The sequence below is a fragment of the Arachis ipaensis genome, chromosome B2, assembly GCF_059453495.1.
Source record: "Arachis ipaensis isolate K30076 ecotype BB chromosome B2, ASM5945349v1, whole genome shotgun sequence".
NCBI lineage: Eukaryota > Viridiplantae > Streptophyta > Magnoliopsida > Fabales > Fabaceae > Arachis > Arachis ipaensis.
In genome coordinates this window covers 82,840,954-82,858,061 of record NC_142437.1, presented here as the reverse complement: position 1 = coordinate 82,858,061, position 17,108 = coordinate 82,840,954, and the positions used below count along the sequence as shown (strand labels likewise).

Below are 17,108 nucleotides of genomic sequence, written 5' to 3'. Positions count from 1 at the left end.
TAGTTGTTTTTATGAGTCAAATCAAATTTTCAATTTAAAAATCTTATCTTTTTCAAAATCTTTTTCAAAAATCAAATCTTTTTCATTTTTCTTAGTTATTTTCGAAAATTACAAAAATATTTTTCAAAAATCTTTTCTTAATTTTATCTCATAATTTTCGAAAAAAACATCATCAATTAATGTTTTGATTCAAAAATTTCAAGTTTGTTACTTGCTTGTTAAGAAAGATTCAAACTTTAAGTTCTAGAATCATATCTTGTGATTTCTTGTGAATCAAGTCATTAATTGTGATTTTTAAAAAAAATCAAATCTTTTTCAAAAAACTAATTTCAATCATATCTTTTCAAAAATATCTTCTTATCTTATCTTTTTCAAAAATTTGATTTCAAAATATCTTTTCTAACTTCCTAACTTCTTATCTTTTCAAAATTTGTTTCAACTAACTAACTAACTTTTTGTTTGTTTCTTATCTTTTTTAAAACTACCTAACTAACTCTCTCTCTCTAGTTTTCGAAAATATCTTCCCTCTTTTTCAAAAATTCTTTTTAATTAACTAATTATTTTAATTTTTGATTTTAATTTTCGAAAATTACTAACCTTTTTCAAAAACTATTTTCGAAAATCACTAACCCTTTTTCAAAAATAATTTTCGAAAATCCTTCTCCCTCATCTCCTTCTAATTATTTATTCATCTACTAACACTTCTCTTCATCTCACTTCACTGCTCCTATCTTTACCCTTGTGTTTGGATTCTTCATTTTTCTTCACCCATATTCCTTTTCTTCTTCTACTAACAATAAGGAACCTCTTTACTGTGACATAGAAGATTCCTCTTCTTTTCTTGTTCTCTTCTCTTTCTTATGAGCAGGAACAAGGAAAAATGCATTCTTGTTGAAGCTGATCCAAAACCTGAAAGAACTCTGGAGAGGAAACTAAGAGAAGCTAAATTGCAACAATCCAGAGACAACCTTATTGAAAATTTCAAACAAGTAAAGGAGATGGTAGCCGAACCCAACAACAATAATGCAAGAAGAATGCTTGATGACTTTACTACACCAAATTCCAATTTACATGGAAGAAGCATCTCCATTCCTGCCATTGGAGCAAACAATTTTGAGCTGAAACCTCAATTAGTTTCTCTGATGCAGCAGAACTGCAAGTTTCATGGACTTCCATCTAAAGATCCTTTTCAGTTCTTAACTGAATTCTTGCAGATATGTGATACTGTTAAGACTAATGGAGTAGATCCTGAAGTCTACAGGCTCATGCTTTTCCCTTTTGCTGTAAGAGACAGAGCTAGAATATGGTTGGACTCTCAACCTAAGGATAGCCTGAACTCTTGGGATAAGCTGGTCAAGGCTTTCTTAGCCAAGTTCTTTCCTCCTCAAAAGCTGAGTAAGCTTAGAGTGGATGTTCAAACCTTCAGACAGAAAGAAGGTGAATCCCTCTATGAAGCTTGGGAGAGATACAAAGGACTGACCAAAAAGTGTCCTTCTGACATGCTTTCAGAATGGACCATCCTGGATATATTCTATGATGGTCTATCTGAATTGGCAAAAATGTCATTGGATACTTCTGCAGGTGGATCCATTCACCTAAAGAAAACGCCTGCAGAAGCTCAAGAACTTATTGACATGGTTGCTAATAACCAGTTCATGTACACTTCTGAGAGGAATCCTGTGAGTAATGGGATGCCTATGAAGAAAGAAGTTCTTGAAATTGATACTCTGAATGCCATATTGGCTCAGAATAAAATATTGACTCAGCAAGTCAATATGATTTCTTAGAGTCTGAATGGAATGCAAGCTGCATCCAATAGTACTCAAGAGGCATCTTCTGAAGAAGAAGCTTATGATCCTGAAAACCCTGCAATAGCAGAGGTAAATTACTTAGGTGAACCTTATGGAAACACCTATAACCCCTCATAGAGAAATCACCCAAATCTCTCATGGAAGGATCAACAAAAGCCTCAACAAGGCTTTAATAATGGTGGAAGAAATAGATTTAACAATAGTAAACCTTTTCCATCATTCACTCAGCAACAGACAGAGAACTCTGAACAAAATACCTCTAATTTAGCAAACTTAGTCTCTGATCTATCTAAGGCCACTGTAAGTTTCATGAATGAAACAAGGTCCTCCATTAGAAATTTGGAAGCACAAGTGGGCCAGCTGAGTAAAAGGATCACTGAAATCCCTCCTAGTACTCTCCCAAGCAATACAGAAGAAAATCCAAAAGGAGAGTGCAAGGCCATTGAATTGATCACCATGGCCGAACCTGTAAAGAAAGGAGAGGACGTGAATCCCAAGGAGGAAGACCTCCTGGGACGTCTAGTTATCAATAAGGAGCTTCCCTCTGAGGAACCAAAGGAATCTGAGGCTCACCTAGAGACCCTAGAGATTCCATTAAACCTCCTTATGCCATTCATGAGCTCTGATGAGTATTCCTCTTCTGAAGAGAATGAGGATGTTACTGAAGAGCAAGTTACCAAGTACCTTGGTGCAATCATGAAGCTGAATGCCAAATTATTTGGTATTGAGACTTGGGAAGATGAACCTCCCTTGTTCACTAATGAACTGAGTGATCTGGATCAACTGACATTGCCTCAGAAGAAACAGGATCCTGGAAAGTTCTTAATACCTTATACCATAGGCAACATGATCTTTGAAAAGGCTCTGTGTGACCTTGGTTCAGGGATAAACCTCATGCCCCTCTCTGTAATAGAGAAACTGGGAATCTTTGAGGTACAAGCTGCTAAAATCTCATTAGAGATGGCAGATAATTCCAGAAAACAGGCTTATGGACAAGTAGAGGACATATTAGTAAAGTTTAAAGGCCTTTACATCCCTGCTGATTTCATAATCCTTGATACTGTGAAGGATGAGGATGAATCCATCATCCTTGGAAGACCTTTCCTAGCCACAGCAAGAGCTGTGATTGATGTTGACAGAGGTGAATTAGTCCTTCAATTGAATGAGGACTCCCTTGTGTTTACAACTCAAGGTTACCCTTCTGTAAACATGGAGAGGAAGCATAAAAAGCTTCTCTCAAAACAGAGTCAACCAGAGCCCCCATAGTCAAACTCTAAGTTTGGTGTTGGGAAGTCTCAACAATGCTCTGCACATCTGTGAGGCTCCATGAGAGCCCACTGTCAAGCTATTGACATTAAAGAAGCGCTTGTTGGGAGGCAACCCAATTTTTATTTATCTAATTCTATTTTTCTTGTTCTTTCATGTTTTATTAGGTTCATGATCATGTGGAGTCACAAAATAAATATAAAAATTGAAAACGGAATCAAAAACAGCAGAAGAAAAATCACACCCTGGAGAAAGACCATACTAGCGTTTAAACGCCAGTAAGAAGCATCTGGCTGGCGTTCAACGCCAGAACAGAGCATGGTTCTGGCGCTGAACGCCCAAAATGGGCAGCATCTGGGCGTTTGAATGCCAGAATTGCACCCTGGAGAAGAGCTGGCGCTGAACGCCCAGAACAAGCATGGTTCTGGCGTTCAACGCCAGAAATGGGCAACAAATGGGCGTTCAACGCCCAGAACAAGCACCAATCTGGCGCTGAACACCCAGAGTTGTGTGCAAGGGCATTTTGCATGCCTAATTTGGTGCAAGATTATAAATCCTTGAACACCTTAGGATCTGTGGATCCCACAGGATCACCTCAGGATCTGTGGACGCCATAGGATCCCCACCTACCTCCACTCACTTCTTCTCACTCCTCTTTTACACAATCCCATAAACACTCTTCCCTAAAACTCTTCACCAATCACCTCAATTTCTCTTCCCTATCACCACTTCACCACTCACATCCACCCACTCTTCCCCATAAACCTACCTCATAAACACCACCTACCTTTAAAATTCAAAATCAATTTCCCACCCAAACCCACCCTATATGGCCGAAACCTTACCCCCCTCCCTTCCCTATATATAGCCCTCCATTCTTCTTCAAATTCACACAACAAAACCCTCTCTTCCCCTTCTTGACCGAAACACATCTCCATCTCCCTCTCCTCCATTTCTTCTTCTTCATCTCTTCTTTCTTCTCTTGCTCGAGGGCGAGCAATATTCTAAGTTTGGTGTGGTAAAAGCATAAGCTTTTTGTTTTTCCATTACCATTGATGGCACCTAAGACCGGAGAATCCTCTAGAAAAGGGAAAGGGAAGACAAAAGCTTCCACCTCCGAGTCATGGGAGATGGAAAGATTCATCTCCAAAGCTCATCAAGACCACTTCTATGATGTTGTGGCCAAGAAGAAGGTGATCCCCGAGGTCCCTTTCAAGCTCAAGAAGAATGAGTATCCAGAGATCCGACATGAAATCCAAAGAAGAGGTTGGGAAGTTCTAACAAAACCCATCCAACAAGTCGGCATCCTAATGGTTCAAGAGTTCTATGCCAATGCATGGATCACTAGGAACCATGATCAAAGTAAGAACCCAGACCCAAAGAATTATCTCACCATGGTTCGGGGGAAATACTTAGATTTTAGTCCGGAAAATGTAAGGTTGGCGTTTAACTTGCCTATGATGCAAGGAGATGCACGCCCCTACACTAGAAGGGTCAACTTTAATCAAAGGTCGGACCAAGTCCTCATGGACATATGTGTGGAAGGAGCTCAATGGAAGATTGACTCCAAAGGCAAGCCGGTTCAACTAAGAAGACTGGACCTCAAGCCTGTGGCTAGAGGATGGTTGGAGTTCATCCAACGCTCCATCATCCCCACTAGCAACCAATCTGAAGTTACTGTGGATCGGGCCATCATGATTCATAGCATCATGATTGGAGAGGAAGTAGAAGTTCATGAAGTCATCTCTCTTGAACTCTACAAAATGGCTGAAAAGTCCTCCCCCATGGCAAGGCTAGCTTTTCCTCATCTTATTTGCCATCTATGTTACTCAGCTGGAGCTTTCATAGAAGGAGACATTCCCATTGAGGAAGAGAAGCCCATCACTAAGAAAAGGATGGAGCAAGCAAGAGAGCCCATTCATGGAGCTCAAGAGGCGCAGGAAGCTCATCACCATGAGATCCCGAAGATGCCTCAAATGCATTTTCCTCCACAAAACTATTGGGAGCAAATCAACACCTCCCTAGGTGAATTAAGTTCCAACATGGGACAACTAAGGGTGGAACATCAAGAGCACTCCATCATCCTTCATGAAATTAGAGAAGATCAAAAAGTAATGAGGGAGGAGCAACAAAGACAAGGAAGAGACATAGAAGAGCTCAATGACATCATTGGTTCCTCAAGAAGGAAACGCCACCATCACTAAGGTGGACTCATTCCTTGTTCTTATATTCTCTGTTTTTCATTTTCTATGATAAGTGCTTATCTAAGTTTGTGTCTTATTACATGATCATTAGTATTTAGTAACTATGCCTTAAAGTAGTGAATATGAATCCATCACCTCTCTTAAATAAAAACTGTTTTAATTCAAAAGAACAAGAAATACATGAGTTTTGAATTTATCCTTGAACTTAGTTTAATTATATTGATGTGGTGACAATGCTTCTTGTTTTCTGAATGAATGCTTGAACAGCGCATATGTCTTTTGAAGTTGTTGTTTAAGAATGTTAAATATGTTAGCTCTTGAAAGAATGATGACAAGGAGACATGTTATTTGATATTCTGAAAAATCATAAAAATGATTCTTGAAGCAAGAAAAAGCAGCAAAGAACAAAGCTTGCAGAAAAAAAAAAGAGAAAAAAAATAGCAAAAAAAAATTTAGAAAGAAAAAGAAAAAGCAAGCAGAAAAAGCCAAAAGCTCTTAAAACCAAGAGGCAAGAGCAAAAAGCCAATAACCCTTAAAACCAAAAGGCAAGGGCAAATAAAAAGGATCCCAAGGCTTTGAGCATCAGTGGATAGGAGGGCCTAAAGGAATAAAATCCTGGTCTAAGCGGCTAAACCAAGCTGTCCCTAACCATGTGCTTGTGGCGTGAAGGTGTCAAGTAAAAACTTGAGACTGAGCGGTTAAAGTCAAGGTCCAAAGCAAAAAAAGAGTGTGCTTAAGAACCCTGGACACCTCTAATTGGGGACTTTAGCAAAGCTGAGTCACAATCTAAAAAGGTTCACCCAATTATGTGTCTGTGGCATTTATGTATCCGGTGGTAATACTGGAAAACAAAGTGCTTAGGGCCACGGCCAAGACTCATAAAATAGCTGTGTTCAAGAATCATCATACTGAACTAGGAGAATCAATAACACTATCTGAACTCTGAGTTCCTATAGATGCCAATCATTCTGAACTTCAATGGATAAAGTGAGATGCCAACACTATTCAAGAGGCAAAAAGCTACAAGTCCCGCTCATTTAATTGGAGCTATGTTTCATTGATAGTTTGGAATTTATAGTATATTCTCTTCTTTTTATCCTATTTGATTTTCAGTTGCTTGGGGACAAGCAACAATTTAAGTTTGGTGTTGTGATGAGCGGATAATTTATACGCTTTTTGGCATTGTTTTTAGTATGTTTTTAGTAGAATCTAGTTACTTTTAGAGATGTTTTCATTAGTTTTTATGTTAAATTCACATTTCTAGACTTTACTATGAGTTTGTGTGTTTTTCTATGATTTCAGGTATTTTCTGGCTGAAATTGAGGGACTTGAGTAAAAATCAGATTCAGAGGTAGAAGAAGGACTGCTGATGCTGTTGGATTCTGACCTCCCTGCACTCAAAGTAGATTTTCTGGAGCTACAGAACTCGAAATGGCGCGCTTCTAATTGCGTTGGAAAGTAGACATCCAGGGCTTTCCAGCAATGTATAATAATCCATACTTTGACCGAGTTTAGATGACGTAAAAGGGCATTGAACGCCAGTTCTACGCTGCTGTCTAGAGTTAAACGCCAGAAACACGTCACAAACCAGAGTTGAACGCCAGAAACACGTTACAACCTGGCGTTCAACTCCAGAAAGAGCCTCTGCACGTGTAACATTCAAGTTCAGCCCAAGCACACACCAAGTGGGCCCAAAAATGGATTTATGCATCAATTACTTACTTTTGTAAACCCTAGTAGCTAGTTTATTATAAATAGGACTTTTTACTATTGTATTAGACATCTTTGGACGCCTAGTTCTTAGATCATGGGGGCTGGCCATTTGGCCATGCCTGGACCTTTCACTTATGTATTTTCAACGGTAGAGTTTCTACACTCCATAGATTAAGGTGTGGAGCTCTGCTGTTCCTCAAAGATTAATGCAAAGTACTACTAATTTTCTATTCAATTCAACTTATTCCACTTCTAAGATATTCATTCGCACTTCAACATGAATGTGATGAACGTGACAATCATCATCATTCCCTATGAACGCGTGCCTGACAACCACTTCCGTTCTACCTTAGATTGAATGAGTATCTCTTAGATCTCTTAATCAGAATCTTCGTGGTGTAAGCTAGATTGATGGCGGCATTCATGAGAATCCGGAAAGTCTAAACCTTGTCTGTGGTATTCCGAGTAGGATTCAGGGATTGAATGACTGTGACGAGCTTCAAACTCGCAAGTGCTGGGCATAGTGACAGACGCAAAAGGAGGGTGAATCCTATTCCAGTATGATCAAGAACCTTAGATGATTAGCCGTGCTGTGACAGAGCATTTGGACCATTTTCACAAGAGGATGGGATGTAGCCATTGACAACGGTGATGCCCTTACATAAAGCCAGCCATGGAAAGGAGTAAGATTGATTGGATGAAGACAGCAGGAAAGCAGAGGTTCAGAGGAACGAAAGCATCTCTATGCGCTTATCTGAAATTCTCACCAATGAATTACATAAGTATTTCTATCCTTATTTTATTATTTAATTTTGAAAACTCCATAACTATTTTATATCCGCCTGACTGAGATTTACAAGGTGACTATAGCTTGCTTCATACCAACAATCTCCGTGGGATCGACCCTTACTCACGTAAGGTTTATTACTTGGACGAACCAGTGCACTTGCTGGTTAGTTGTATCGAAGTTGTGAATGAAAAGCGATTTATTAAGACGTGCGTACAGAGTTTCTGGCGCCGTTGTCTGAGATCACAATTTCGTGCACCAGGAACCTATCACTTGTGTCTTCCAAACCTCTATCACAATTTTGTCAATTAATTCAGAACCATACCATCTTTCTTGGAATCTGAAATGCCGCTTACTTTTAATAACATCCGGGTTTAAGCACAAGAGTAGAGATTTACGATCAGACCCGATATCTTCTAGGTGCATGATTGTTGCCATTGGATATTCCCCTCTGAGTCTGGTAGATATTAGCCCTCGGTCTAACCTTTCTCGAATAGCTCTCCCCTAACAACTTCTGTTCCACCATGTAAATTTTTCTCCAATGTAACCTATATCAGAGAGTTGTCTCCTATTAACAAAGTCTTGGAAACTTTAAATGGATTGGGCAGATTTCTTCCTACCTCCTTCCTTCTCGTGAGTAGCTAAAATGCGTTGAAATCTCCTATAAAAAATCATATAATTATCCCCGAGATTCCTACATATTTCTAGCAACCTCTCAAATTGTTGAGTCCAGATCAGATCATTGCTATTTAAATGCACACCCACTATCTTCCATGTGGTTTGTTGTTCATTGTCCTCTATTGAAAATGCAATGAAAAATTCCTCACTCTGAATAATCTCCACTTGGTCCCATTTCTCCATGCTAGTGATAGGCCACCTACTGTTCCCACAGGTTCAACATGATAAAACTCTGAGAAATCACACAATCTAAACTGTCTCTCCACATACGGAGGCTGCTGTTTTGTTTCACAGAGAAACAGCATCTCGGGGGAATGGGAAATCGACATCCCTTTGATGTTGTGAACTGCCAGAAATTTTCCCAAACTCTGGCAGTTTCACATTATCATCTTCATGACCGTAGGGGTGCCAATTGTGGGGTGGCACCCTGCTCCCGTTTAGCATTTATCATCATTATCTCTCCATTTATTTCATGTTCTGCCTCTGCTTCCACTGTCCAGTGCTTCTTTTTGCTCCCATCAGCTGGTGTACATTCTTTCTATCCTCTGTTCTCCTAGCCAAATGTTTTAGCTTAAGTTTTTTATAACTCCTTGCAGACTGCCCCTTATTACTTCCTAAATGAAAACTGCATGTGAAGTCCCATGGTGTCCCTATTGTGCATTCCTCTCTTCTTATTTTGTTGTCGACTGCAGTTATGTGAAGTAGGGAATTGGTGGGTTGTATTTGTGGCTGTGCTTGGGTGTTCTGAATTATGTGGCTAGTTGGTTCAGGGTAGGATTGTTGTGATGTATTTTGGGTATATGTGGGTTGGATTTGGGTAATTATGTGGCTAGTTGGATTTGGGTATAATGTTGGAATTTCTATGTGAAGGAATTGGTTAGGTTGTATTTGCTACTTTGAATGGTGCATTTGTGTTGATTTGTGACTATTGTTTTGCTTGACTACTGCTGAAGGTGTTAAGGCTTGGGTTTGTGAGTTTTGGTGGTTAAAACTAGGTGTATTGCCGGTTGGTTCATTGATTGAAAGTCTGGAAAAGCTTTCGAGGAGGTTGACTGGTGTAGGTTTTTTGTTGTAGTGGTTTGGACCTATCTCCCTCTTGGCCTGGTTTGGATTGAAATTTTCTTTCTGCTCCTCGACCCTCCACCTGATTTGATCTGCCTTCAATTCTGCACTCCATCGCTCTCTTTTTCTCCTTGTTCCTTTGCAGATTCATTATGGTTGGAACAAATTCAATTTTCATATCTAATAAAGCCACATAGAGTGCAATAAGTTCTTATTTTTTCATACTTCAGCAGTATCTCATATATCGACTTATCTGGACTATAAATTCTGATAGATTTGCTTTAGAATTTTTGTAATGTTGAGCACCACTCTAACCTTCATAATCCTATCCTCCCTTCTTTTCATTGAAAAAGTAGCAACATCAATGATTTCTCCAAGTCGCTCGGTCGCTCCCCTATCTTCCTTGCTACCTCTTTTGTTTTACAGAATTCTGGCATGCCCCACATCTGCACCCAGATTGGAATCAAGGTGAAGTCCTCATCTTCAATCTTTCTCGATGCATTCCATCTTTTTAGATGGATGACAAATTGCTTGAATAACCATGGTGAACCCTTTTCTACTCTAATTAGATCTGACTCATCGTTAAAGAAGAATTGAAAAACATTATCCCCATGTGCTTTAACCCGTAGGCCTTCTGGGTGATTCCAAATAGCACCAAATGCTGCATCCATCGTACCTCCACTGAATCCACGATCTGCCATCAGTCTACCTATCAGGCTTTTAGAACAATTTTCTATTCTGGCTCTAACATCTTCTGCCTCCAGACATACCACATCATCGCTCTTTGGTCCCAACAAATTAGAATTCTGCGTACATCAGCAGCAGCCATAGTTTTTGTTTCACTCACTCTCAAGATATTCTTTCACAAGGAATCCTCTCTGAATTACACTCAGAATGGTCAATGTGATTGTAGGTCAATTGGTAAAACCTTAATAGGCACACAAAATCCTAGCGCACACAAAACCTCATGGCACACTAACCCTAATGGCACAAGTACTGAAACTTCTTCTTAATAATAATAAGAGAAAGTGTATTCTAATTTAATAATAGATATAGTAATTTTGAATACAGTGAAAGAAAAATAACATTTAATTATAACTGCAAATAAATAATATTAGTTAGAATAAAATTTAGTTCAAAAATATTTTTTTTTTCAAAAATATTATTAACATTTAAAATTAATTACTATACATTTATATATAAATAGATATATTATTTAATTAATTTTTATTATATATTTTCTATTTTTAATATATATTGATAACACTTGCCATGGCCAGCTTGTGATCAAGAGAAAGACAAGTAGCTATCTCAAGAGGAGAATGAGGAGCAACATTGTTTCCCTTTGCCATATCCACAAGGCTAATATAACAATGGAACAAGCTTTAGTAAGCATTTAGGAAGATGAGTAAAGAGGGTTTAAATTTTGAAAGGAAAAATGGTTGACGCTGTATTTATAAGATAGCGTTTGAAAGGAAGATTGAGATTGAGACGGATAGACAGAAACTAGAAGATAAATACAAAAAGTTATAAACTAAATTAAGTTTTTATACTGTATTTAGCGTAAAATATGTAAGATTGAATTATGTTTTAATATCTTATTTGTTAAGATAAATACAGAGACGAAAATAAATAAAATTATTTAAATACTCTTATTAATTAAAAAATAAAAACAAAATAAGCGACCCTAGTCGGATTCTAATCACAACATCTGATGAAAGCTACTACACATCGAGGACGCTATTGCACGAAGATGTTCGAGTTTCTGATTCAGTTGCTCTGTATACTTTCCCTATTCAGGAAATATTTAAATGACATTCAACTTTTCGTTTTTTTTTTTAACAAAATTAAAAGAACATATACTTTAATGTGTAACAATATATATATATATATATATATATATATATATTAGTGACAATTATTTGTTTAATTCAAATAATAATATATTTATTATCATTATAATAAAGTTTTTATTTTTAATATTTTATCACGTAATATAAATTTTTGAACTTCTTACAAAATATTAGGAATGATAAGGAAGAGAAGATAGAAAATGAGTGTACGAGGTAAAACCTCCACTATTTCTTATGATTTAGATTTTTCGAAAAATTCTAACATCTCTTTTTTTGAATGTACTCTCTGCACGCCTTTGATTAGCTTTTTCACATTTTGTTCTTTCACATCTTATCTGCAGTGAAATTGGGGTTTTTCAATGATAGGAGAGTTATGATAGGAAGAAACAACGTACTAAAATAGTTTCTCCATATCAACCAAAAAACAAAAAAAAAATACTGTTAAAAATGTTAATTATATAAGATCATTTTAGTATCACCATGTTACGGTGATTATAATATTTAAGAAGTGTTTAAAATTAAAGAATTTTTATAATTAAAAACCGCTTTTTAAAAAGTATTGTTAAAAAAATATATTTAATTTTAAAAAAAATATGAGGAGCCAATAGAATATTTGTACAATATGTACAATGGAGGATTTAGGATAACCATACTTTTCTAGTTACCATAGCTATAGTAGTATAGAGTATAGAGATATTAGAATCCACCAATTATATATTTGTTATTCTCATCACAATTAGCCATTAATTCAACAGTAATATACTAAAACTGGGTTTTCCCCCAACTATTAAAGGTGACGTGTCGATCTCTCATGCTTCCGTTTTCCCTCCAAAACGAATAAAATTTTTTTTATTCTAAATTATTTTATTGTAATTATATTATAATTAATACTAAATTAATAATATATAATTATACTAATTTAGCAACATATTTTCATTATAATTATATTAAATCAATATTTAATGCACTATTAAACTACTTATCAATTATCAATTAAAATACTTTTAATAATTTTAATGATAATAATAATATCAATAATAGTAATAATAATAATAAAAAATCTTTGTTACCCTATTCACGTATATCAAATAATTTTTCTAAATTATTTTATAAAAAATATCTTTAATATAATTATATTATAATTAATATTTAATAAATAATATATAATTATACTAATTTAGAAACATATCTTCATTATAATTGTATCAAATCAAAATTTAATGCATTATTAAAAAATTACCTTAATAATAGGTAATTTACATATTTATTTTTGTTTTACTAAAGTCTATATATAGTATTTTTCTGTGGTACATGAATCTAAATTTGAGAACATATATTTTATTAGTGGCAAGTTGTTAACCCATTTATATTGATAATAATAATAACTTTATTAGAATAAATATCAAATTCTATTCCTAATATAAAAATATAAAATTTAATTCCTTCCATCTTCATTTTACCACTATAAAAGACCATGTATACTAGAAGAAAATATCATTCGTTTACCAATAAATCTTTCATTTGATAGCTTTTACAACAATTCTTTTTTTTCCTATGAGGCGTCGTTGCAAGAAGGCAACTATCGTGGACACAAACTACCACACTCTCCAACTTTCGTGCTCATCATTCGGAACTATATAAGATATGTTATCTATGAAGTATTTATAGACCATGGTGTTATCATGTATGCATAAATAAAAAATGTTTCGTATTTAAATTTAAGTCATTTACCTGTTTGTAGTATATTGTAGTGTGAAATTACTTTCAATATGTATTGTGTAACGATATTATTATGTTCTAATTTAAACTTTTACTTTAGAACTGTATTATGATTTTATCTCATCATTTTTTCTTAGATATCAAGTTGACGTATTTTTATTTATTATTATTATTGAAACGGATGTGATATGAAATGTACCCAAAAAAAACTCTCACATTCAATTTATTTTATTGTAGTCTTCTATCTATTCTATTTATTTTTATTTTCTTCTTATTCATTTTATTTTCTTTTTAAATGTTATATAATTTATTATAATTTATACCAATCTATCTACTTAATATACTAAAACTGAATTTTTTTCCCAACTTATGATGGTGAGGTGTCATTTTCTCGTGAATCCATTTTCCCTCCAAAATGATTGCACTATTTCTCTCTTTCAAATTTATTTTTAAAAATTATCTTTAATTGATATAATTGTATTATAATTAATATTTAATCAATGATACATAATTATACTAATTTAAGATAATCTCTTTATTATAATTATACTAATCTCTTTTAAATTTATTTCAGAAAATTATCTTAATTATAATTATATAACAATATTATACTTAATATTTAATGAATAATTCATAATTATACTAATTTAGAAAAATATCTCTACTATAATTATATAAAATTAATAATTAATGCATTATTAACCTAATTATCAATCAGAAATATTTTTAACTATTTTAATTATATTGATATAATTCTATTTTTTATTCATTATCCTAAAATTTTATTAGTGACAAGTTATTATCTTTATAGTGACCTATACATTATTAATAATAATAATAATAATAATAATAAGATAGAAAATAATATTTTAGAAAAATATAAATTGGTTATTAATAATAATAATTATATGATTAATTTTTAGTAATCATTAAATATATTTAATATAAATAACTAAGTTTAATTAGTTAACAAATGAAAGAAAATATTATTGCACGATTGTAGAAGTAACAATAAATATATATATATATATATATATATAACTAATTTAATATTAATAACGATAATTATCGTTATTATTCAATAATAATAATAATAATAATAATAATAATAATAATCTTTTCTTTAATTAAAACACTCATCTAATTGAATTAATATAAATATTTAATGAAAATAAAGGATGAATTTTTTGGTTTGAAGGATAATACAATCGAATATTCTTGAAGATTTTAAAGTTGTGAGTATATATTCTTTCTATATTAATATACGCATGCATATTACCTCCTTTTTTCCATAAATGGAAAATAACATTTACCCGTTAAATTTGTTAGTTGCTCAATCGATTCATCTTATTTATTGTGATTGAGATTGATATATAAACAAAGATTTTTTTTCTTTCATTAATTTTAGTAAAGAAATCCATGATGTAAAATAAAATAAAATAAAGTCAGTATCTACTTTTTTTCTCAATATTTTTTATATTTACGGTAAATATTAAATATAGAAAAGAAAAAAAATAATATTAATTATTATCACTTTTATTTATTTACATTCATAATTAAATTTAATATAATTATAGTAAGTCTCTATAATTATAACAATTTATATCTGTTACATATATAATAATTATATTATATATAATTATATATCTCCTCTTTTATATATACTTAGCAAGTATTTCTATTTATATAATCTACTTAATATATTAAAATTAAGTTTTTTCTCAACTAATGAGAGTGAGGTATGAATTTCTCATGAATTCATTTTTCCTCCAAAATGAATGCATTTAATGAATAATGCATAATTATACTAATTTAGGAAAATATCTTTATTATAATTATATAAAATCCATATTTAATATATTATTAAACTACTTATCAATTATCAATCAAAAATATTTTTAATAATAATAATAATAATAATAATAATAATAATAATAATAATAATAATAATAATATACTTCTACTTTATATATTAAAATTGTATTTTTTCCTAATTAATTGAAGTGATGTGTCAATTTTTCATAAATTTATTTTTCTTCTAAAATGAAATCACTATTCTCTCTTCTAAATTTATTTTAGAAAAATATCTTTATTATATTTATATTAAAATTAACATTTAATGAATAATGTATGATTATACTAATTTAGGAAAATATATTTATTATAATTATATAAAATTAATATTTAATGCATTATCAACTAATGAAAGCGAGGTGTCAATTTTTAATGAATTCATTTTCTCTCCAAAATAAAAGTACTATTCTCTCTTCTAAATTTATTTTAGAAAAATAAAAATTTCATGCTGAATATAGGTGGCAAGTTAAAAAAAATAAGCAAGTTAATGGAATCAAATCATATTTCTATAACATATATAAGAATGTATATTTTTATTATATAAAAATTGAATTTCTGTACTTCATGATGAGCGTGGGATACTTCTTAGCGTGTTTCTTAATTTATTTTTTATAACTCATTGAATACAATTTATTACAGTAAATTAATTATATCAACTAATTGATTTGATTAGGTATTTAAATATCACACGATTTATTATAATTTATATCAATCAAATAATTATAATTTATTATATCAATTATTTTAATTCATTGATTTATAAGGTACATAATAACATAAATGATTTGTTACTTATACTGATTAAATACAATAAATACATATTAATTTAGTTAAAAAAATTATTGTCTCCTATGTTTTCTATTTATTTTTTTTAATTCATTAAATCCAATCAATTATAATAAATTAATTATATCAACTAATTAATTCAATCAATTATTTTTAATTTATTTTTTTGAATTCAATAAATCAAATAAAATTAATTATATTAATTATTTGTATCGACTAATTGATTTGGTTAATTCTTAAAAATATTTTTATCTAATTTATTTTATTTATTTAAATATAGCTAATTAGTTATTTAATTTTATTAGGATAAATATCAAATTCTATTTCTAATATAAAAATACAAAATTTTATTCCTTCTGTTTTTATTTTACCACTATAAAAATACTAGAAGAAAATATTATTCATTTATAAATTACTCTTTTGTTGGGTAGCTTTTACAACAATTCTTTTTCTTCCTATGAGGCGTCGTCACAAGGCAACTATCATGGACACAAATCAGCACACACTCTTCAACTCATGTGCTCATCATTCAGAGCAATATATGATATATTATCCATTAAGCATTTATAGACCATGGTGTTATCATGTATACATAAATAAAAAAAATCCGTAAAAAATTCGTAATTAAGCTTAAGTTATTTACCTATTTGTGTGGTATATTGTAGTGTGAAATTACTTTTAATTTGTGTTGTGCAATGATATTATGGTTTAATTTAAACTTTTATTTTAGAATTGTGTTATGATTTTATCTCATCATTTTCTCTTAGATATTAAGTTGATGTATTTTTATTTATTATTATTGAAGCGGATGTGATATAAAATTTGTAAAAAGAAAAAAAAAAACTCACATTCAATTTATTTTATTTTAGTCTTCTATTCTTCTATTTCTTTTGTATTTTTTGTATTCATTTTATTTTTTTAATATCATATAATTTATTATAATTTATACCAATTAATTAATTATAATTCATTATATCAGTTAGTTTAATTAATTAATTTATAATATACATGATAAAATATATCATTTGTTACTTATACGTTTATTTTTCTAAAATCTAAATCTGAATAATTATATTTTCAGTTTTTGTTATGAACAAAATATTATTAATAATGAATAATAATTAACCACTCATACTTTTGATCAAAGTATTTAGATAATTTTTATATTTATTAATATTAATTATTGATTATTTTTTCATAAATAAATTATATTATAATTTTATGTTAGTTCATAATTGATCAATGATTAATGTTTATGAAACTATGTTATTCTAAATTTTATATTTTATAAATATTTTATTTAAATATAATTTTTTTTAACATAAAAATCTATTATTTTTAATAATATCATAATTTTATATTTTTTAATTATTCT

At 31.6% G+C, this 17,108-nt stretch overlaps 1 protein-coding gene and 1 non-coding gene across 2 annotated transcripts; both read right to left on the bottom strand.

Moving 5' to 3' along the window:
- Positions 1-1,397: 1,397 nt before the first annotated feature.
- Positions 1,398-1,505, bottom strand: LOC148574617 (small nucleolar RNA R71). The gene has a single exon (XR_015906639.1). It is a non-coding gene; the product is annotated as a small nucleolar RNA R71 (small nucleolar RNA).
- Positions 1,506-9,862: 8,357 nt separating this feature from the next.
- On the bottom strand, positions 9,863-10,873 carry LOC148574616 (uncharacterized). Its single transcript, XM_088505922.1, has 2 exons — positions 10,793-10,873; positions 9,863-10,327 (listed from the first exon to the last, which is right to left on the bottom strand). Exons 1-2 carry the CDS (start codon positions 10,871-10,873, stop codon positions 9,863-9,865), a joined length of 546 nt encoding a protein of 181 aa, XP_088362048.1.
- Between the last annotated feature and the right edge of the window lie 6,235 nt (positions 10,874-17,108).

Excerpts from the sequence above, each read along its gene's own strand:
- LOC148574616 (XM_088505922.1), bottom strand. The coding sequence starts at position 10,873 with ATGGCAAAGGGAAACAATGTTGCTCCTCATTCTCCTCTTGAGATAGCT. Across the intron at positions 10,328-10,792 it reads TTGATCACAAGCTGGCCATG|AATTCTAATTTGTTGGGACC; the intron begins GCAAGTGTTATC and ends TGATGTACGCAG.